The 23,596-nt window shown below is 43.8% G+C and overlaps 1 protein-coding gene and 1 long non-coding RNA gene across 5 annotated transcripts in view; one reads left to right on the forward strand and one right to left on the reverse strand.

The window, feature by feature from the left end:
* The window catches only part of zbtb46 (zinc finger and BTB domain containing 46), a 103,957-nt gene that overhangs the window by 35,124 nt on the left and 45,237 nt on the right, over positions 1-23,596 (forward strand). For 3 of the 4 annotated variants that reach the window (XM_061757093.1, XM_061757351.1, XM_061757176.1), the window contains exons 2-3: positions 14,472-14,692; positions 14,770-15,682. In XM_061757093.1, coding sequence (XP_061613077.1) covers positions 14,472-14,692; positions 14,770-15,682 — 1,134 coding nt within the window. Of the gene's footprint in view, positions 1-1,498; positions 1,632-14,471; positions 14,693-14,769; positions 15,683-23,596 lie in introns of those variants that run through there. The other variant, XM_061757260.1, reaches the window with a different exon arrangement.
* LOC133469947 (uncharacterized) lies at positions 1,553-21,903 on the reverse strand. Its single transcript, XR_009785824.1, has 3 exons — positions 21,561-21,903; positions 19,356-19,669; positions 1,553-1,658 (listed from the first exon to the last, which is right to left on the reverse strand). It is a non-coding gene; the product is annotated as an uncharacterized LOC133469947 (long non-coding RNA).

Consider the following 23,596-nt stretch of genomic DNA (forward strand, 5'->3'; position numbering starts at 1 on the left):
CTTGTATAATAGACAGAGGAAGTGAGTGAATGTTGCGTATTGATGGTTACACTACGATAGTACAATTAAGTGTTTTGTAATTTTTTTATTTATTTTTTGCTATGTGTGCACTGCAGTGTTTGTGAATTAGATTTGCCAGATTTACTCATGAAGGTGCAGGTTGGGGGGCATGGGGTGGTGACTTTAAACCCAAGCTGCACAGCTTTTTTTCCCACTCTTTTCTTTTCTAAACTCTTTCTGAACAGAGGCCCAGAGGCGTGGATTTAAGAAAGATGTCTCCGTTTGCTTTCGTACTGAGCAACAGTCCCACCAAGTTACCCTAATACACATGCACACGCAGTCGCGCACGCACACGCGCGCACCGGACACCCGCCTCGGCACCAGATAGCTTGCCACCAGTGAGTCACCATCACCCAGTCATTCAAAAAGCACACATCTTCATAAACAACAATGAGCTCACAAGTCGTGATGATTTAGTGAACATTCATTTCTTATGCATTGTTATTTTGGCACGTTTCAGTTAACAGCGACTGCACTCTCATACGGAGAGCTGTTTGTAATATTTTGGTTATTTTATTTATTCCATGAGACAGGCAAAATGAGCATTATTGTTTTTTCAAAGGGAGACTTTCTCATTTTGGATCTCAGAGCGTTTTCAGGTGTATCCTGTCAAATTATGACTATGTTAAGAAGTAGATGATTGGCAGAGTGCAGAAGCTGTAGGTTTGTTCCACCTCTGTTTACATAAGAGGCCAAGCCTAGCAAAGACTGACTGTCTTGTTTTCTCTTTGTGTCCCCTTTAACTTCTGTGCCCTCCCTCCTTTGCCTTTCAGCTTTCACACCCTCCAGTGGCACTCACTCTCCCCATCCTGCCCTCCTCCTTCCTTTACAACCCCTCTTTCTGTCCTTACAGCCCCAATCATCCACACCTCCTCCCCACCTCCCGCACCTTTTCATTTGGCCTCTCTAACTGCAGTAATGAGATGTTTTATTATTTGCAATTTGCAGCTTTTAATAGAGAGAAAATTTAGGCTAAGCCCCGGGTCGTCAGTCAGGTTGTCGTCACGGGAGGCCGAGCGGGCTTAGAGAAGAAGATAGCTCAGAAATGACATAGTACACTCACAATAGAATGCTGCACGCAATCGGTATCACTGGCTGGTGTTGTGGGTTCACCCGAGGACTTCAGCATCCAAACAAAAACGCATACTGTCACTTTGGAATGATTTTAGTCTGTCTTTACTATGACTGGATTTCAAAGCGAGGCTTAACACCTTGTGAAGGCTGGAGTTGAGAAAACGAGAGAGTGATGTCATAAGACTGGAGGTTGATTCACTTGCAGACATGCCGATTGTGAACCTGCAAAGCATGATGGGTGACCTAGGCATAGAGTATGTGACGGCTTGGTGTGGGCATTACCTTTCAGGTGCAGGGTGGGATGGAAGGGAAGGAGGGCGGATGAAGGAAGTCGCATTAAGTCTTTCTAAGCCTCCTCGGATCCTCTTTGGTGCCTCTCCACATGACACGACTATCCTTCTTTCCTCCACCTTGGCTGCTTGGAGAGCGGCCAGCCAGCGAGCGGACGGAGAGGTGGAGGTGGAAAATACAGCATGCTCAAGGCTGATGGGGACGAGGTAGGTGCATAAATTGAGGGCTGGGACCTGGTAGTAAAAAAGTGTCAAATAGTCAGAGGTAAAGAACTGCAACAAAGATGAAACCAGAGGAGATGAAACGAGCGCAGCATGAAAAAAAGAAAATGAAGAAGCTAAGAATACGTTCTTAATATATATATATTTTAATGTGGCTGGTGAACCTGCCAGTCACTGGCTGAGTGTGTGTGTGTGTGCGTGTGTGCATGTGTGTTATATTTCGTGCCCTCCCTTGTTGATGGGCGGCCGCACTGGCTTGTCCCGAAAGGCTGCCAGCTCCGTCGGATTGGGGATTAACCTCGGGATAATGGCCCTGATGCCCAGTTGAGTGGAAGCAAAGCTGTTTAAAAATATTGGCTGCCTGACTCATTTTCCTCTCCCTTCCTGTCTTTCACTCTCCGTCTCTCTCATGTCTCCGTTCACCTCGTCTACAACTCTTTCTTTTTGGACTCCTCACCTCCAAGCGGTGTTTCCATGCTTCCTTTTCACAGTGACCTTTCACCGCCCTCATGTCGCGATGGAGGAAGAGTGAGCGTAGCAGTTAGTGCTGGTTCAGAACTACGTTTTGAATCAAGCAAGAATCGTGAGAAACAGCCATAAATAAATGCCATTTTAAATGTAGTTTGACATTTTAAATTTCCACGTATTCATGTTTTTATAACTTATGCATTTTTATACAAGGAAGTCTCCCCCGTTTGCAATGTGACGCCTCAATACATATTCGTACTGTATTTACACGTGAGCGTTCATATTCGACAGTCGAGTGAAATCAGCATTAGCACCCTCTCACGCAGACTTAAAAAAACAATGATGTACCTGCAATATTCATATATGGGATCAAGAATACTTTACATTGGCATCATATGTGCTGCATATACACATACTTGTATGCAGCTTCTGTGTTTTTTTTTTCTGTATAGTCTACATAAAACTAATTATTTACTTCTCTCCTTAAAAGTCATTGTGTTCCAGTTGAATTCACATTTATAAGAAATTTAAAATCCAAAAAAGAACTACGAAGTTGGGATGCTTGACAATAAGTAGTGAGTGCCACCTCTTGGCTATTATAGCCCACCTTGGTGTTCCCTCTGCGATTCTCCACAGTTTTACTTTTTGTTCATTCTTTGGCTACTTAGTTTTTACACCAGAAAGACCACAATGTGCCTGCTGATCACTGTTTTTTTGTGAGGGAAATTTGTTTGACTTTTATGGAGCATAGATGGAAGGATATACTATAAAGGGATATACAGTATTTTGATGGGTAACATTCCAAACAGACCTGAGAGTTTGAAGAAGATAACTGGTGTAACACTAAAAAGTAACACTTTTGCTCACTATTGGTATGATTAAAAAAAACAAAAAAACAAAAACAATAATGATAATATATAATAAAATATCTACTTTATTTTTATACTTGTATTATTCCCCAACACCAAACTGATCCAAGCATGGTTTTATTTTGGACCTTTGCACAAGCTGTAAGTGTAAAACTGTCCAAAATGTCTCTGTAAAATGAGTAATATGTATTCAGGAGTCTAATCTGGCCAACCGATTGCTGACTGATTGATGAATTGATCAAACTAAAATATTACATGCGCTCATTTAACCCTCATTTCTTGAAGCAATCTTTTTTTTATATAATTATTTTTCAATTATAAAATTTCTGCTCATTCACCTCAGCTGTATCGAACTGTAAACACAGACAGACTCCAACCCCTCATGAGGGCTGTAACTCGGTTTTCGCTCACTTGTTCACCCCGCTGAAGCCCTTTTGTCAAGTAATGTGCAGAACTGTGACATTTGCTGAGCAGAGAAGTGCAATTTGTATGCAGCGTGATTAGATGACGGTGGCAATTTTCTGAGGCGCATACTGGCCACTAAAGGATAATGTGTCTCCACTTCCTGAAAATACTTGTATTGTAAAAATGTATTAAATTGCATGGACAGAAGCTTCAACATACATGACATGACCTGCAGAACAGTTACTCGTAGCACTCTTTTTTTGCGCAGAGCCGACCCGTTCGTTAGGCAATATAGGCTGATGCCAAGGGCGTCGTGGCCTCCAGGGACTGCTAAAATTGGAGAGAAAAATGAAAAAAAATAAATAAAAAAAATCACCTTTAATATACTGTAATTATATCAAAACTATTAATTGCTTTTAACGCCTAGAGTGGAAATTCTAACATAGATTAAACTGTAAAGCAATGCCCACTTCATATTAATACAAATGATAATCCCAAATCATACCATACCAAATGAGATATAGTAATGGAATGTCGCAGTTGTACTGCGTCTGTCATGAACGGAACAGAGGATAGGACCCAAAAATGCAGGACTCCAAAACAAATGGACAGTTTCAAAAAGAGAGGTTTAATATAAGGGCAGAGGTCGGTACACAGGCAGGCAATCGAAAAAAGGCAACAGTACCAAAAACGTGAGGCAAAAAGGCGAGGTCGATAATCGGAACAGCGTCTAGTCTTACTGTGAGTCTTGAACGTGGAAACAAGGAATGCTGGAACGCGACGACAAGGTACAACAAACTGGCGACGAGAAAGAATGAGACACGAGGTTAAATGCAAGGGGTAATTGGGGTGAACGAGGCACAGGTGGTGAAGATGCTCTCAGGAGCAAGTGTGTATGAAAAAGAGGGAAGACAAAAACCGGAACACACACCCATGACAGTACGCCCCCCTTAACGGCCGGCCCCAGACGCCCCCGGAGCCCCTGGATGCGCAACGTGGAAGTCCCGATTGAGCGAGTCATCCACGATAAACGCAGATGGCACCCATGAACGTTCCTCAGGCCCGTAGCCCTCCCAGTCCACCAGATATTGAATCCCCCTCCGACGAGACGACAACAGCCGCCTCACAGTGAAGACAGGGCCCCCATCCACGAACCGGGGGGAGGAGGTGGCCTGGAAGGCAGGACGAGAGGGGACTCCCGGGCTGGCTTGAGCAGGCTGACGTGAAAAGCAGAGTGGACCCGCATCGACTTTGGGAGCCGAAGCTTCACGGTGACAGGGTTAATGATCTTTGTGATGGGGAAGGGCCCAACGAACCTGGGAGACAGCTTCCGGGACTCCACCCGTAGTGGAATATGCTTGGTGGAGAGCAAAACCCGCTGACCCACTTTGTCCTCCTATGGTCAGCTGCGGTCTTGTAGGACCGTCCCTGGCGCAGGAGCATCTGGCGGGCTCGCTCCCAGGTCCTCCTGCAGCGTCTCACCAAGGTCAAGGCCGCTGGAACTGTGGACTCTGGGGCTATGGCAGGAACTAGAGATGGTTGATAACCATGCACAACATGAAAAGGCAATAGACCAGTGGATGCAGAGGGGAGGGAATTATGAGAGAATTCGACCCATACCAGTTTCTGAGACCAGGATCGCGGCTCCTGTGAAGCGAGACATCAGAGGCCAGTCTCCAGGTCTTGGTTCAGCCTCTCGGTTTGTCCGTTGGTTTCACGGTGAAACCCAGATGACAGACTGACGGTAGCACCTATGAGATTGCAAAACTCCTTCCAAAATTGAGATTGAGTCTTGGCAATGCCTGGGTGACATACAGTCCGGTTAGTGTGAGCCCAGTGGATGACTCTTCCCCTTAAGATCGGAACCACATAAAGCCTGTTTTCAGGGCAATTTTCAGGGCTATGAGTGTTCTTCAGAGCCTCCTTTACTGCAGTCTCAAAGTCCCAAACAAAAGCAGAAACGAAACATGACTTGGGCATCAAGGTTTTAGGGTTGGACAAAGAATTCTCTGTGCAGAAAATGCGCGATAAAGCATCTGGCTTACCATCTTTAGAACCAGGTCGGTAGGATAATGTGAAATTGAATCTAGTGAAGAACAGAGCCCATCTAGCCTGCCTCGCATTTAATCTCTTAGCAGTTTTAAGATATTCCAGGTTCTTGTGATCGGTCCATACAAAAAACGGAGTATGTGCCCCTCTAGTCAGTGCCTCCACTCCACCAAAGCCACCTTGACTGCCAGCAGTTCACGGTCACCGATGTCATAATTTCTCTCGGCTGGGGTCAGTTTTTTTGAGAGATAAGCACAAGGATGTAACTTACCATCCTTGAGAGATCTCTGGCAGAGCACTGCTCCTATACCGGCATCAGACGCATCAACTTCTACCACAAACTGCTGCTTGAGATCTGGCAAAGTGAAGATGGGAGTGGAGGTAAAGCTCGATTTAAGTTTTTGAAAAAATGCCTGAGAAAGCGGGTTCCATACGAAAGATCTGTGTGGCGAAGTAAGATCATGCAAAGGCGAGGCTATAGAACAGAAATTTCTAATGAACTTTCTGTAGAAATTAGCGAACCCTAAGAACCTTGGTACGTCTTTGCGTGACGTGGGAGTGGGCCAATTAGTCACGGCATCAACTTTGCAAGGGTCCATTTTGATTTTACCTGGAGCCAGCACAAACCCCAGAAAAGAAACTGACGCCTTGTGGAACTCACATTTCTCCGCCTTGACATATAGTTAATTCTGCAGTAACTGCTGCGACACAGAGCGGACATGAATGATGTGAGTCTCCTCATCCGGGGAGAATATCAAAATATCGTCCAAATATACAAAAACGTACACATTCAACATGTCACGCAAGACATCATTGACAAAGTTATGGAAAACAGCTGGAGCGTTAGTTAGTCCAAAAGGCATCACCAAATACTCATAATATCCCGTTGGTGTGTTGAATGCTGTTTTCCATGCATCCCCCTCCCTTATCCTGACTAGATGATAAGCATTTCTTAAGTCTAGTTTGGTGAAAATCTTGCCTCCCTCCGGGAACTCAAAGGCGGTGGAGATGAGAGGAAGAGGGTACCTGTTTTTCACAGTTATGTCATTGAGACCCGATGGGGATGAAGATGGGCGAATAATCCCAGCTGCCAGTGATTCATCCACATACTCCTTCATAGCCTTGTGTTCCGGCCCTGAAAGAGAGAATAACCTCCCTCGTGGGGGTGTGGTTCCAAGCAGCAAGTCAACAGCACAGTCATAAGGTCTGTCTTGGAAAAAACGTCTTTAATGTCCTGGTAACAGGTGGGCACTTGAGAGGAGTCAGGATCCCCTCATGGGGTCTGTGGATTGTCATTTGAAACATAGCCCTGAACATAACATGGAGGCTTGAAACAGTTCTGGGCGCAATTGCTGCCCCATGACATAACCTGCCCAGAGGACCAGTCAATGTGGGGGTTATGTAATTTCAACCATGGGTTCCCTAAAATAAGGTCATGATTCATGGTGTCAAAAACATGAAAACTAATGCGTTCTGAGTGAGAATCAGGAAATGTCAATGTGAGTGGGTGCGGTGAGTGATCTTGCCCATAAAACTGCCGTCTGCAGCATAGGTGTTGCGGTAGCGTTCTATTTGAAAGGTTCTAACATGCATCCGTCTAACGAGGAGGGATTCAGGAGAGTCAGAACCAGAGTCAATTAATACAGGTGTATGAATTTCTTGATCAGGAGAGCATAGTGTCACTTTAGGAAGAACCTGGGCAGGGTCTTCCTTAATGAAATTTAGACGCACCGCTCCCGTGCCCTTGCTCCCGGCAACCTTGACGTGACAGTTGCTCACGGAATGACCTAACTGCCCGCAGTAGAAGCACCGCCCTTCCCTCAGCCGGCGTTGACGTTCCTCAGGGGAGAGACGGAACCTGCCAGTTGCATGGGTTCATCCATGGTGACGCCAGCCAGTGGATTGAGACCGGAAACAGGGGATCTGCCCTGGTTTGGCTGGTCACCGAGGCTCGTCCTCCAAGTGCGCGGTGACGCAGCCCTCCGCCGAACACCATCCAGCTCGCAATCCAAAAGCCTCTTGTCGATTTTTACGGCGAGAGCGATAAGATTGTCCAAGTCAGTCAGCAGGTCTAGCGGGACCAAATGATCCTTGACGGCGGGGGATAGTCCTTGGAAAAATGCATCGAGCAGTGCCCTGTTATTCCACTGACTCTCAGCTGCTAGAATGCGAAACTCAATCGCTTAATCTGAAACCCTGTGCTTGGCTTGGTGTAAGGTGTAAGGTGGAAAACTGAAAAATTTGCTCCATAGTCTTTACGAAAAAAGCCCACGAATGACACGCGGCGGAATTGCGGCTCCATTCAGCAGTAGCCCACGCCTCTGCATGACCAGTCAGGTGGGAAATGACGAAAGCGATCTTTGCCCGCTCGGTGGGGAAGGCAGCTGCCTGCAGCTCAAAGTGGAGTTCGCACTGAGTGAAGGAAAAGGCTTAATGTTCCCAGAATCTCCAGAGAACCTATCTGGTCGAGAGAGCTGTGGGCAGACAGCAGCGGAGGTGGCAGGGGTCTGCATGGTGACTGCTTCACATGGAAACGTTGGTACTGTGCCGGTATCGGGTGTTGTGCCAACTGGTTCCTTCTTTTTAATCATTTTCATAAGAACGTCAAACTGTGAGGCCACCTGTCTCATCATATTGTCCTGATGTTCTGATAGTCCCGCTAGATGAAGGTGGAGGGCAGCAAACTGCTCATCCTGCTTCGAGAGGTGTTGACCCTGCGCTTGAAGGGCTTTGCGCACCGGGTCTGAGTCTGCTGGGTCCATGTTATGGCCAGTTCGTTCTGTCATGAACGGAACAGAGGATAGGATCCAAAAATGCACAACTCCAAAACAAATGGACAGTTTCAAAAAGAGATTTAATATACGGGCACAGGTCAGTACACAGGCAGGCAATCCAAAAAAAGGCAACAGTATCCAAAAACGTGAGGCAAAAAGCCGAGGTCGATAATCGGAACAGGGTCTAGTCTTACTGTGAGTCTTGGACGTGGAAACAAGGAATGCTGGAACGCGACGACAAGGTAAAACGAACTGGCGACGAGAAAGAATGAGACACGGGATTAAATGTAAGCGGTAATTGGGGTGAACGAGGCACAGGTGGGGAAGATGCTCTCAGGAGCAGGTGTGTATGAAACAGGGGGAAGACAAAAACCGGAACACACACCCATGGCAGCGTCAGTCATTTCATGTAGTGTTCTATTAAGTTGATAAGATAAGTTGCTCCTGAGCGATTAGCCTCAGCATGGTATGCTAATCAGTAGATAAACAGTTTTATATTTTTTGTAGCTATGCGGGATCTTAATTGTCATCGATCATTTGTCGACAAATGTACCCCAGTCGGTGTCGTCGTTGGCTTATTATACACTTTTATTATTTGTTGTTTTTATGTCTGACGAACTACCTTTTTTCCTACTTTTATCAGGCAATGAGAATGCGATTTCCTTTTAACACTTTTACTGTCTATATAACATTTGTAAGCCTAGTTGTTCATTGTGATACAGTTAAAATTGTTTAAAGCATGGTAAACTTCACTTAATTAGTACACATTATTATTATTATTGCTCCATAATTTAGCATTTCCACATGCCATATTAAACTACATATTACTTTGTCCTTGCATCGGCTCATCAACATTTCCCTGCAATTCCGATAAAGTTGTCTCGTCTAATATGCATATTTTTTAAAAATTGTATAACATGCATCTATTAGGTTTTTCTTGTTTAAGTTTTTCTTTTTAAATTGGGTGACATTTTATAAATAAATTATAAATTAACGACAATGTTGAAAACAATGCTATTCGATTTGTATGTCCTGTAAATCGCAAATGGAGTGGGGGTGCCTTATAAAATCTCACCCCGGGCGCCACATTGGGTAGTGCTGGCTGTGTTTTTGAATGGGACTTTATGTTTAATGTTTTCACCCACACTCATAAGCGGAACCCATCTAAGGGAAACCTCACGTAAACAAAGTTTTGCTCCGTGTTTGGTCCAGAAGGTCGTTTGTACTGGAAGCTGATGACAGGCTTGGAGCGACAGATTGAATAGAGAGAAACACAAGGAGGAAGGAGCCCCGTCCTCTCACTCCATCACAAGTCTCATCACTTTAGTCGCCTGGTCGGGCCTAAAGTGACTTTGCTGTGATGTGACCACCGCAAAGCGGCCGTGACGCCACGAAGGCTCGGTTAAGCGTGTGCGTTTTAGGTCTCATACGCGTTTGTGTGTTGGAGGACAGCGGCGTTGTGTGTGTGTGACTTTAGAACAAGGGGGCTCTCCATCGTGTGTGTGTTTGTGTGTGTGTGTGTGTGTGCGCGTGTGTGTGTTGGTCGGGCAGGGCTGAATGACGACAGTCACTTCCAATTTGGAGTCAAAAGGGTGACAGAGTCTTGGAGCTCTGGTGGCAGTTTCACTGAAACAAAACCACATGTCAACCTTATTGTGTCTTCTTAAGAAAATTCATGGAAGGATGAAAATATTTGTATATACCACCAAGCAAATCTGTAAGGAAAAAAAAAAAAAGTGAGTAAAACTGGAAAGAGTTGGTATTGCTCGTTCTGGAAAAGTGACTGGAGGGAATCGATGCTGAAACAAAACAAGCCAATTAGGCTTGGAGAGAGTTTAGAGGTCAAAATGTACTCTTTAAAAAGTTCCTCCTCTCTAATTAACTACATATGCAGTTTTTTGGACCAATATGTGATTAAGCAAACATTTCCCTCCCTCACATGCTTCATTTCTGCTCTTACACTCTAATCATCTTTTTTTTTAAAAAAAATTTCTCGGTTTGTTCATTTTAGTCAAGGCAACCTTTAATGCGCAATATTGGATGTTCTCAAAATTTCACATTTAGTTTGGATTACAACATACCAATCCAGGATGAAAGTTGAAAATATTCATATTCCTCTTTCTCTTCTACAGTACAGTATATCCTATCAAAAGTCAAACAATGTTATCATACTGTCCTTCCAATTTCATATCCTTTGTTTCATAAATCAAAGAGCGACAGAAACTACAGTGGCGCCTTGAGATACGAGTGATGGATTTTTTTGCCTTGAGTTGCAAGCGCAAACTTGAGATTCGAGCGCTATATGGTGCCAGTAAACCCAACTAAATTCACTTCCCAATAAGCAATGTTTGGCAGATAGTGAACAATTCTTCAAAGTCGAGGGTTCAAGCCGTTGAATGCCGCGGCCAGTTGAAGTTTACTGTCAAACTAAAGATAAAACCAAAGGCCATGTTTTCACTGCAGGTCAATTACCATCTTTGTTGCCCAACGTGACATGTACAACGGACCTCCGTATACCTGTTCAGCACCTGTCAATTATCCGCAGATTTTTGCTATTCACGGTCCAGCCTGGTCCTTATCCCCCGCGAATAGCGGGAGTTCACTATATCAGATTTTTTTTTTCATATCCGACCCAGGCCAGCTCAGGTCGCGCTCATCCAACCAGGATGTCATCCAAAAGCGACAAATGTCACAATTGTTCGACAAAACACAAAAAAGCAACGGCGGACACATGAGCGGAAAACAGTCTGTGGCGAAAAGAAGATGCCTTCGGATGGACAAATATTAGAATATGTTGGCTCTGGTTGCACAAAATCCTTGAAATTGCCACAAATGCGCCATGATGAGATCTACACGAGGAGCTGTATTTCCGCGAACACAAAGCGCCTCGTGTTTATGCCCATGCACAACGTGATGTCCTATTTTGTGCGCATGCCTGTGATGTCACGGAAGCATTCCATCCTCAGTAGAAGTCGCATTTGTTTGTGGCATGTAAACGACTACATAAAAAGATTTCACCCAAAAAAAAAAATCACAATTGGGCATCATGTGCTGCAGTGTGAATGTAGCCAAAGAGAATTACACGTGAATTTAAAACAAACCAACAACTTTGCTTCAGCGTGATGCTAACACATAATGGAAAACACCATCGACGCTAATACTTAACATCGATAGTCGCAGTGTTATAACCCCTTAAGCAATGGATATTCCAACACAAACAGTGGAACAACACATGTAGACAGACAATATCACAAATCTAACGTGCATATAGTATTTATCCTCTGCAAAAAACAACCAATTTTATAGTAGCTTATTATGTCACAGTCGTCGTGAAACTATTCTTCTTCGTTTGTGTCTGCATGACTGTTTTATATTGCTCCCCGGTGGGCAGGACAGGCACACCAGAAGGAGCAGCACAATGATTGAATTGAAGCATTAAATCAAAAAGCACAAACTGTTTAATTCTTGGCATTCTATTTCTTATTATGTTATTACTCATCTTTGTTGTCTGATTCTGATAAAGGATGCCTCTTGTCATTGGTGCAAGCATGTGGTGTGTTGTCATAGTTTTTCCATGATGTAGTGTGACCATGCTGCTTGTCAGTATGATGGCGATTTGGCAACATTTGCATTGATTTTGACTTTTGAAATGGTGAACGGGAAACCTGAGTGATCCAAGTTCGACTGGTTGTTCCCGATTGTGACTTTTTAGTTCCCTTTAAGAGTTCTGTGTTGGAGATTGACCCTGTATTTAATTAGCAGGGTGTTTTGGTGAATGAAGGACCTTTGAAGTGTTGTGTGTGTGGCTGTATAGCGTTTTTATCTTATAGAAACGGGCTGGCTTTACAATATTGAATACAAGTGACCCTGAGAAAGCAAGAGAAAGGAGGCTGTCTTTTAAGCGACTTGTTTTTTCTGCAAAGGTGATTGGAGAAGACTCGATATTTCTATCGTGCCAACACAGAAAGGAAAGAATATCTCAAGGTGAAAACAGCAATAGATTTTTCTGAGCAATGCGTCAGCCAGAGGAAAAACACACAAAATAACTATATCTAGTCGCCTTACAAAACACACATCCGTGCATTTCTCACTCTTCGCTGGTTCAAATAAACGCTTATCCTAAAAAAACAGGTTAAGAATTAGCAAAAAATTGATCAAATTTTTCTTCCGTCTTCCATCCGTGCAGTGGTCCAGCGCTGCTCACAGGAGACGCGTTTGTCCGATTGGACGTGGGAGACATTGTGGATTTATGTGATCCTACAAGCCATCAGGTTGAGCAGAGCTTTGCTAAACATGACCTGAAGTGTGCCGGCCCCGGAGCAAACGTTGCTGTCACCTTGGCCGAGGCGAGCTGTCATCTCTCCTAGCGGCCCATGAGACCTGACAGCTGTGGCGTTCCCAAAACAAATCACCGCTGCGTTTGGTAACAACCGGCGTCCCCGCGATTTAGTCCTCGTTCAGACGAGAGTGGGAAAGGCAGCTGCTAATGCTCTGGCTAATGCACTGCGCAAGTGTGTGCGTGTGTTCATGTTTGGGCTTGCTTCGTCTTGTTTTCCCGCCACGTGCACACCTCCCTTTGTGAATTTCCTCGTGCCCCTATCTTTTGTTATCACCTGCATCTCTTTGTGTTCAAGCTTGAAATGCCTTTTGTGTGCAGGCAAAAAAAAAAAAAAAAAAAAAGAAAACCCTGGAAAATAGATGCCAAATTCTGACTACAATCCACAAATTCTAATCTGTATGGGGTTATTTTAGCATGTGTGCATCGCTCTTCAAATTGTCTCGAATGAAGCAATTCTTTGTAGCTGTTGACGTCTATCACTCAGACTCAACTGTGGAAGACCAGAAGCTCTGAGGTTAAAGTTCAAGAGAGTTTTGTTTTGTGGTGGAAGTGAGGCGGTGTTTATTGATTTAATGCTAAACTTCACGCTGGTGGTCTGCCCTGAATAAGTTTTGTTTTTTTAAACTCCTTCTCAACTCTTTAGCGAACATATTGTAACGTAACTGTCATGTCTAATGAGCCCACACACACACACACACACACACACTTTCTCTCTGACACACACGCTCAAGTCAACCAGTCAGACAGTTTAAACAGAGATTTCTGTGTATTTATTGCTGGGCTGTTTTTAGACATCAAACTACAGCAGTTGCGGTGTGGCATCTATTGATGTCGTTGTCTTTATGTCACGTTCATTATTGAAAGATCCTTAGCCTGGTGTGCCTTTCTTTTGCTAAATACACTTTATTCTCCATCTTCTTACATTAGAATTTAAACAATGTACCCGGGCAAAATTGTTGACAGTTTATTCAACTCTAGAGATATTGCGACTCTGATTTGTTCAGATTTTTATTTTTGTCTGGCCTCAGGGCTCTCTATTGGGGCACTGACCAGGAATCAAAACGCATTCATCTGCATGAAAGGCAGCGGCATGTGTAGCGCAAAACCACCAGTGCATTTAATGCCCAAGTAAAATTACATTTATTGTACTGTATATAATGTACAAGGTTTTCTAATGTAGTTCTCCTGATATGTGGATAACTACTTGACTTGTATGTAATCCATTAAAGCATTATTTGCATATTAAACCTCACCAGAGGGGCTGCAGCCCTGCACACCGGCAGCAACACCTACATGCCTCTTTAACCACTATTCATTTCTTAAAAATTGGAGATGTCAGTTAATCAAGAACGACATTTAAATTATATGATAGCGTTCATGAATAACTGCTTTCGAAGTCAAATTGCAGAACGTTTTTGACTTATGTTTGCATTGAGTCATAGTTACTGGATTTAACACAAAGGTATATCATGCTTAAAACTGGAGCATCTCAGAAAAAATTATTAAAATGCAATTGAGTGGTCACAGGTGAACAGCATCGCCGCGTTGCAGATGTGACGGCCAATCAGAAATGCCATGTCGTATCTCATGAGATTTCAAAACAAAAATTACATTTCCGGTTGCGAATTGACATGCAGCCGGATGTCGCCAAGCTGCACCGATAATATATATCATGTTTAACAAAAATACTTCAATATTCATAATTTAATTATTGTGGATAAAAAAGCAAAGCGTGAAGAGTCTCTGTCGCCGCAGTGCACGAGCCCAGTCAATGAATGTAGCTAACAGCCTCTCAAATATCCACAATCTCCCCTTTAGTTCCCGTTAACTCTCTCTTTATGTTACAGTAATCGCCTGCTATATCATGGTTCAAGCTTTGCTGAGTTTTAGTCAAATGCAATTCTTCTGCCTTCTCTCTTAGAATTGTGGAAGAGCGGCGTTTGTTCAGCTACCCAGATGAACAACAGGAAGGAGGACATGGAGATCTCCTCTCACTACCGTCAGCTCCTCCGAGAGCTCAACGAGCAGAGACAACACGGCATCCTCTGTGACGCCTGTGTCATCGTGGACGGAAAGATCTTCAAGGCACACAAGAACATCCTCCTGGGCTCCTCCCGCTACTTCAAGACTCTTTACTGCCAGGTGAGGGTCAAAAGTCTCGCCATCACTCCGTGATGTCTCGACTAGCTAAATAAAGGCTGCTTCTCTTGACGTCTCAGGTTAAAAAAGGTTCAGAGCCTCACCATCAGACTACAGTCACCCACCTGGACATCGTGACCGCGACAGGCTTTAAAGCCATCCTTGACTTCATGTACTCTGCTCATCTCGCCCTAACAAGTAAGAACGTCATTGAGGTCATGTCGGCGGCCAGCTACTTGCAGATGACAGACATCGTCCAAGCGTGCCACAGCTTCATCAAGGCCGCCCTGGACATCAGCATCCGCTCTGAGATGGCCGACGAACTGGCCGACTTTGAAATGGGGGCCGTGGTCACCGCCGGCATAGGAGGTGGCGGCGGAGGCGGAGGAGGAGGAGTTGGTCTAACCGGAGTAGGGGGAGTCGCCGGAGTGGGCTTGGGAGGAGGCGGGATTGTAGGCATGGCCTCGGAAGCCCTCGCCTCCATCATGTCCGGTCGCAGCACCTCCCCCTGGCTGGCACGCCGCACCAGCCCCGCCAACTCCTCCGGGGACTCGGCCATCGCCAGCTGCCACGAGGGAGGCAGCACGTACGGCAAGGAGGACCAAGAACCCCCCAAGAGCCACGAGAGCCAGGAGGAAGCTTGCCACGACTCCCAGCCTGCTTGGCCGCACGACTACAGGCCTGTCAGCGTCAAAGAGGAACAGGTGTCCCCCGCCTCTTCCTCGCATCCCCGGGACACCCCCAGGGGTGCAGCCCAGAGCCAGAGGGATCAGGTGGCAGGAGGCCCAAGTGCAGGTGCAGATGGATCCTGGCAGCCCTTATCAGGATCGGGGCGGAGGAAGAACAGGAAAAACAAGGACACGGTCAGACATATAACCCAGCAGGCTGAGAGGAACTGGGACAGAGAGCGGGAAAGGGACAGTAGGCCTGGATCTCCTCTACCGTCCATGCTTGCTGTGGCCGGCTGGAACTACAATGGACAGGACATCCCAGGTATGACTTGACATGACAGAACAATCGTATTTGTTTGTTTTTAAACTCAAGATGTTTGCACTGCATTTATGTCTCACAACAGCAAACCTTTTGCATTTTGTTGTGGATTAGGATGGCTTCAGGCCAGAAGGCCAGAATGATTCTGGATTTAACTCTATTTAAAATGTATTTTGAACTACCTTTAAAACTCTTTAAGGGTGTGATGAGTTAAACAAGTGGAGTCAAGGCAAATCCTTGATCCTGAGAAAGATCGGTCTGTTTCATCACAATTAAAAGGTTTAAAAGTTGGAAGTTGTTTCACTCTGAATAAAGCAGATTATCTATTTGTAATTTGTATACTCATTAACAAGAGTACTCAAAAACATCAGTGTTTACTTGGCACATGGAAGAATGCATTACTCATTCATTTCAGCGTGAATTTTGCAATTTGATTGAATTTGTCTTTTTTTTTCTTTTTTTTTTAAAAAATGATTAACAGTTCAGCTTCCAAAACAACATTGTCGCTTTGCGCACAGCTTGTACCGGTAAAAGTATGCACGTGTTTTGTACAGAAAGTTTACTAGCCGAGAATGACCTCTTTTCCTCCTACGCGGTTGAGATTAGCTTGCTTCCACGCTAACGTGTTCGAACTAAGATCTTCTTTTCCTTTCGGCTTGTCCCTTTAGGGGTCGCCACACCGCGTCATCCTTTTACATGTAAGCCTATCCTGCATCCTCCTCTCGAACACAAACTGCCCTCATGTCTTCCCTCATGTCTTCCCTCACTGATGCAGTCCCACCTCCACTTTAAATTCGTCTGTCACACCTACAGCACACCTCACCGCTGTTCTGCTGCCCTCGTACATGTCCTGTATTATTCTAACATACTTCTCTGCCACTCCAGACTTCCGCATGCAGTACCACAGTTCCTCTCTGGGTACTCTGTCATACGCTTTCTCTAGATCTACAAAGACACAAAGTAGCTCCTTCTGACCTTCTCTATACTTTTCCATCAACATCCTCAAGGCAAATAATGCCTCTGTGGTACTCTTTCTAGGCATGAAACCATACTGTTACTCGCAAATACTCACTTCTGTCCTGAGTCTAGCCTCCACTACTCTTTCCCATAACTTCCTTGTGTGGCTCATCAACTTTATTCCTCCTTAGTTCCCACACCTCTGCACATTACCCTTGTTCTTAAAAATGGGCACCAGCACACTTTTCCTCGATTCCTCAGGCATCTTCTCACGCGTTAGAATTCTATTGAACAAGCTGGTCAAAAACTTCACAGCCACCTCTCCTAGATGCTTCCATACCTCCACAGGAATGTCATCAAGACCAACTGCCTTTCCATTTTTCCTCCTCTTTAATGCCTTTCTAACTTCCCCCTTACTAATCATTGCCACTTCCTGGTCCACCACACTTGCCTCTTATACTCTCTCTTCCCTCTTCATCAACTCCTCAAAGTATTCTTTCCATCAAGCGAGCACACTGCTGGCACCAGTCAACATATTTCCATCTCTATCCTTAATCACCCTAACCTGCTGCACATCCTTCCCATCTCTATCCCTCTGTCTGGCCAGCCTGTATAGATCCTTTTCTCCTTCTTTAGTGTCAAACCTGCCATACATGTCATCATATGCCCCTTGTTTGGCCTTTGCCACCTCTACCTTTGCCCTGTGTCGCATCTCAATGTATTCCTTTCGCCTCTCCTCGGTCCTCTCAGTGTCCCACTTCTTCTTAGCTAACCTTTTTCCTTGTATGATTTCCTGTACTGTGAGGTTCCACCACCAAGTCTCCTTCTCTCCTTTCCTGCCAGAAGATACACCAAGTACTCTCCTGCCTGTCTTTCTGATCACCTTGGCTGCTGTGGTCCGGTCTTCTGGAAGCTCCTCCTTTCCACCTCCGAAAAGCTGCACAACTCTCGTCCTGTCTCAGCTTCCACCACATGGTTCTCTGCTCTGCCTTTGTCTTCCTAATTTTCCTCCCCACCACCAGAGTCATCTTACAAACCACCATCCTATGCTGTCTAGCCACACTCTCCCCTACCACAACCTTACAGTCGGTAACCTCCTTCAGATTACATCGTCTGCACAAAATGTAATCCACCTGCGTGCTTCTACCTCCGCTCTTGTAGGTCACCCTATGTTCCTGCCTCTTCTGGAAAAAAGTGTTCACTACAGCCATTTGCATCCTTGTTGCGAAGTCTACCACCATCTGTCCCTCCAAGTTCCTTTCCTGGATTCCATACTTACCCATCACTTCTGCATCACCCCTATTTCCTTCACCAACATGCCCATTACAATCTGCACCAATTACGACTCGCTCTCTGTCTGGGATGCTCAGAACTACTTCGTCTAGCTCCTTCCAGAATTTCTCTTTCACCTCTAGGTCACATCCTACCTGTGGGGCATAGCCACTAATCACATTATACATAACATCCTCAATTTCAACTTTCAGCCTCATCACTCGATCTGATACTCTTTTCACCTCCAAGACATTCTTAGCCAACTCTTCTTTTAAAATAACCCCGACTCCATTTCTCTTCCCATCTACACCATGGTAAAATAATTTAAACCCTTCCCCTAAACTTCTAGCCTTACTGCCTTTCCACCTGGTCTCCTGGACACACAATATATTAACCTTTCTCCTAATCATCATGTCAACCAACTCCCGAGATTTTCCTGTCACAGTCCCAACATTCAAAGTCCCCACATTCAGTTCTAGGCTCTGTGCTTTCCTCTTCTCTTTCTGCCGAAGAACCGGCTTTGCACCTTTTCTTCTTCTTCGACTTCGACCCACAGTAGCTGAATTTCCAACGGCGCCCTGCAGGTTGACAGCGCCGGTGGCGGACATTGTTAACCCGGGCCACGACCGATCCGGGATGGAATTCTTTGGATGAACGCTTATATTTGTTTGGCCAAGTTTTAAGCCGGATGCCCTTCCTGACGCAACCCTCTGCATTTATCCGGGCTTGGGACCGGCCTACAGTTTGCACTGGCTTGTGCCTCCCATAGGGCTGCATTTGTTCGAACTAAGATGATTATCTCAAATCTCGGAGGTGTGAGGTGACGTTGGGTTAAATGCAGATACTGTAGATGATACAATCCTCTTCTTGGTCTTGTTTATGTAACACACACACACACACACACACATGCAGTCACCCACATCAAGAAGCAAACCAAATTTCACGTTAAAATACACTTTTTCATTCGAGGAATCCTCTCGGTTCACAATTGTTAATGAATTTCTTTTCGCAAAAACAAATTCATCACATACCTCCCTGGCTGTGTGTGCGTGTGTGTATGTGGAGGGGGTGGCGGGGGTTTAAAGTGCGCTGTGGGCCCAAGGCGTCGATAGTTAGATCATTAAAAGTAAGAGAAGCTAATCCTGGGCGCATTAAGGGAGTTGGCTGTGAAATGGGCACACACGTCGCACAGCTAAAGAAAACAGGATAATTGAATTGACCTGGGTCAGTGCGCGGATTACCAGTGCGTCCTCACTATCCTAAACTCCTCCCCCTCTCTGCGGGATTTAGGGAAGGACCTCTGGAAAGGGCGAGCTGAAGGAAAAAGGTATAGACGTGTTGAAGAGGGTGCTACAGTACATGTGTGGGGTAAAGCAAGAGAAAAGAAAAGTATGGAGTCGAGGCAGAATATTGCATGCTTAGGACTCAGCTAAACTCATTGTCATACCTTTAATCTTGCATCTTGTCTTGTCAGTTATTCATCAATTATTGCTGGTTGGGCTTCATTATTTTTATACTTCCAATCTTGTGGGAACAGGTTGAAGTTGTTGTTCCAGCATGACTGTGAGGAAGTTTGTGAGTTTGGTGTGGAAGAACTTCACGCCGTTGACCTCAAACCCATCAAGATGGTCTTGTCCTCACAAATGTTCTTCGAGAAAAAAGAAAAAAAATCCCCACTGACAGATTTCAAAACTGTAGAAAATATTCCCTGAAGAGTGCAAGGCTGTGAAGGGGGGTGGGGACCAACTCCATAGTTTCTTCCTGTGGATGTCATCATACTTTTTAGTATACATTCAAACCCAGTACCTTCAGATCACTTTCAAATACCAGTAACGTGCTGTGAGAGTTTTGGGTCATGTAGCTTTTTAACAAGTATAGGTTTGAAATAATTGACTTCTTGTAATGCACTCTCACAAAAAAAAAAAAACTAACACCACCTATCTACGTACAAAGTATCATTTGGAATTCAAATACCATTACCAGTGTGCTAACATAGAACAGTCAAGAGTATTTTTGTATGACAGCTGGGATATTATTGTAATTGTGTTTTTAGTCCAGGATGGTGGTTTCTGTGTGCTTAGGGAGGGTTGAGGGGGATTTCGTTCCTGAACAGGTTTTGTGATGTCATTATTGACTAGGGAGCACATAGACCCTTCACTGGGGGTGGTGCGATGTTTTGGTTGTTGGAGCATTCTTCTGTTCTGTCATGTGAAGCCAGTAAATTCTTTCACAAAAAACAACAACATAAACATCTTAACCAGAACAAAAGTTGTCAGTTTATGCCAAGTGAGGGTCAAAAATACATAAGATCTCATCAGGCTTACGTCCACTTAAGTCTTAAGTCTCTGTAAGTAAAGGATTTTGTCACCTGCAGTTGGAGATCCGAATCAGTTGAAAGGGCATATGGACGTCCAGGGAATTAGAAAGTCGTGTTCAGCTCTATTTAAAGCTACACATACAACACAGAATTACCAAGAAGGTAGAGTGGACCCTAGAAACACAATCTATACTGTGAATGTATTATTTTAGTGATTGTCATACACATGCAAAATGAAGTTACATGAGTACAGAGCTGCCAAACGTTACGGAACGTCCCTATTTTGTTACGGAAATCACTGAACGTTGACTCGTTACATCCATAACACTGATTGTTCCGGATAATGGGGAAGAAAAAAAAAAATCCAGCTTCCACATGAAACAGCTGCTTGGTGCACGGTATTTTAGTACGGCCCCCCGCCGCCCCCTTTATTTAAAATGTATTTATTATTATTATTTTAAAATTTATTATTATTTTATTCAAAATAAAGTGCTGAGTTTTAATCTTGACGTTTGGGATCTGATTAATTTGATTTAATAGACAGAATCGTAAAAGGCAAATTAATTTATAGACAGATATTTTTGATGATGGCACGTCGAAATCTCATTTCCTGACACTTCGATTCAGGCTGCAACTGCGTCCGCCATTACAAAGTTGATATAATTAAAACATTAAAATGAAAAATATTGAAGGCATAATATATTGATTATTAGGATTATGACTGTCCCACAGTAAGGTTCTTGACAAAATTTAAAAAATATGGAAATTCACAAAGACAAAATCCGAAATGTGTCAAAGAAAATGCAAAATCCAGACTGGGAAATTTCTAACTGTTAAAAAGTGTTACTTCTCCAGGTAGAGTAGCCCAAAATGTTACTTTCAAATAATATTACTCAAGTAATAGTAAAAAGTAGTCCTCTAAATAAATACCTGAGTAAGACTAATAAGTATTCAGTGAAACAAATATTGCTGAGTAACTGGTGAGTAACTTTTGATTTATTTGTTTTCTAAATAGTGCATGAAAATCAAATAGACAAAAATCTAATTTAGGAACAGGAAAATGTAAATATTATCCAACAATATCACTTTAAAACAATAATTTTTAAAACAACATAAAAAACAGGACAAATTCAGCCACAGTAGATGCCATTAAATTGACTTTCTTTGTTTACACACGTGAAACAGCACAATAGGCTCACCAGGCAGAGATGATTAATTACATAATTGTATACCCTTTGATTAGCTTGAACGCCGACAGGTGGCTTCACCCACATTTATCGGCAATGCTGACATCTGTTTCATTACTCAAAAACAAATTGAGTTCTGCCAACTTACATCTCGCTCTTCAGTGCACATTGCATTTGCTCACTGCTCCTTTTGAATGCGCACGACCCTTTCTCCAGCGACGGACAAAGAAACGTGCTGTGGTTGACCTCCTGCATTCATTCCACAGAACATTACATTTAGCAAAATGCAGACTGAAACATCCTCGTGTATGTTTCTCAAGTTCCAAGTGTTGTTCTTGTAGGCTTGGGTTTTTAAGGTAAATATCGATTTCTGCCACGTAAATCATTCACTTTGAAAAGTTTACATCTGCATGAGACTGGGGCTGTGGAGACTGTGTACAGTCATGTGACTGCCTGGCTCCATTTGATTGGTCAAATGGAGTCAGATGTGCCATGTAACACAAAGTCTCTCTGACAAACTAAAATAGAGTGCTCAAGCAGTAATAAATACCTGTCGATAAAAGTAGGCAGTTTCACCTTTGTAACCAAAGAAAGTCAATTTAAGGCCATCTACTGTGGCTGACTTTGTGCTGTTTTTTTATGTTGTTTAAAATTTATTGTTTCAAAGTGATATTGTTGGACAATATTAAAATTTTCATATTCCTAAATTAGGCGGCACGGTGGACGAATGGTTAGCACATCTGCCTCACAGTTCTGAGGACCCCGTTTCGAATCCCGGCCCCACCTGTGTGGAGTTTGCATGTTCTCCCAGTGCCTGCGTGGGTTTTCTCCGGGTAGTACGGTTTCCTCCCACATCACAAAAACATGCATGGTAGGTTAATTGAAGACTCTAAATTGCCCGTAGGTGTGAATGTGTGCGCAAATGGTTGTTTGTTTATATGTGCCCTGCAATTGGCTGGCGACCGGTTCAGGGTGTACCCCGCCTCTCGCCCGGAGATAGCTGGGATAGGCTCCAGCACACCCGCGACCCTAGTAAGGATAAGCGGAACGGAAGATAAATGAATGAATGGAAAAAAACGTAGCAAGCGGAATCTAGCTCAATGTAACAGAGTACAAGTCGCGTTTCTTCTTAGCAGAAATACTCAAGTTAAAGTAAAAAGTATGTTGCATTAAAACTACTCTGACAAATGCAATTTATCTAAAAAGTTACTTAAGTGATGGAGTAAGTGTAGCTCCTCACTACCCAACTCTGCTCTCGGTCAGCTGCCGAATACTGTAAACTATATCCATCATTGTTGGTGTTTTACGAAATGGTAACATTATGACAAGACAAGCATTGCCTGACTACGGATTTGAGTGGATTATTCTCTCCCATTCGGATAATGTATGGTGGTGTTTAAACTGTGTGTTGGGGAGGTCATTTGAAAATGTGGCGTGTCCACGTTGACGTAAACAGTTGGACGAATGAGGATTTAGATTTCTTTAGATCCTCTTTCCTTGCAAACATCTGTTGTGTTGGCTTGACTATATTATTTGGGCCGCGATGCACTCAACTTCCTGTCTGCGACACGTGATCTGCGCTTTTCTGATGTTCACCTTGTGTGCTGACACAAATATTTGAGCTACTCACACGCAAGAAAGGACAAGAACTCAGAACTTTTTTTAGACTGGCTCCAATAATCTGATTATCTGCGTGTATTTTGTTTCTGCCCACTGTTTTATTAGAGCTGACAATTTCAAAAGAGGAGTTTTAAATAGCCTGCAGCTCTGCCAGCTGATGTCTTATACCTTTAAATAATTACCTGAAATTATTTTTAGGTTGGTACCCGCTGTTTCTACCTGACCTGGAATGAAAAGCATCCGCAGATGAAAGACTGTCAAATTATTTAAAAAAAATAATAATCTGCATGCCCATCATGCTAAATATCACCTTTTTCTTCTTTTTTTTTTGCATCTCATGCTAAAAAAATATCACTCAGGGAGTTCATTGTCAGAAAATTGACTGACACCAATTTAGTGTTTTTTCCCCCTTTTGATACTTCTAAAATGTGTGGATTTGTGCTTTTTTTGGGTATGTTTTGGAGTAAAAAGGTAAACAGTAGCTTTTGGGGTGTTGATATATGTAACAACGACTAATTATTCAACAAAATATTCATTTTGACCATCAGTCCATCATTCCATTTT

The sequence above is a fragment of the Phyllopteryx taeniolatus genome, chromosome 1, assembly GCF_024500385.1.
Source record: "Phyllopteryx taeniolatus isolate TA_2022b chromosome 1, UOR_Ptae_1.2, whole genome shotgun sequence".
NCBI lineage: Eukaryota > Metazoa > Chordata > Actinopteri > Syngnathiformes > Syngnathidae > Phyllopteryx > Phyllopteryx taeniolatus.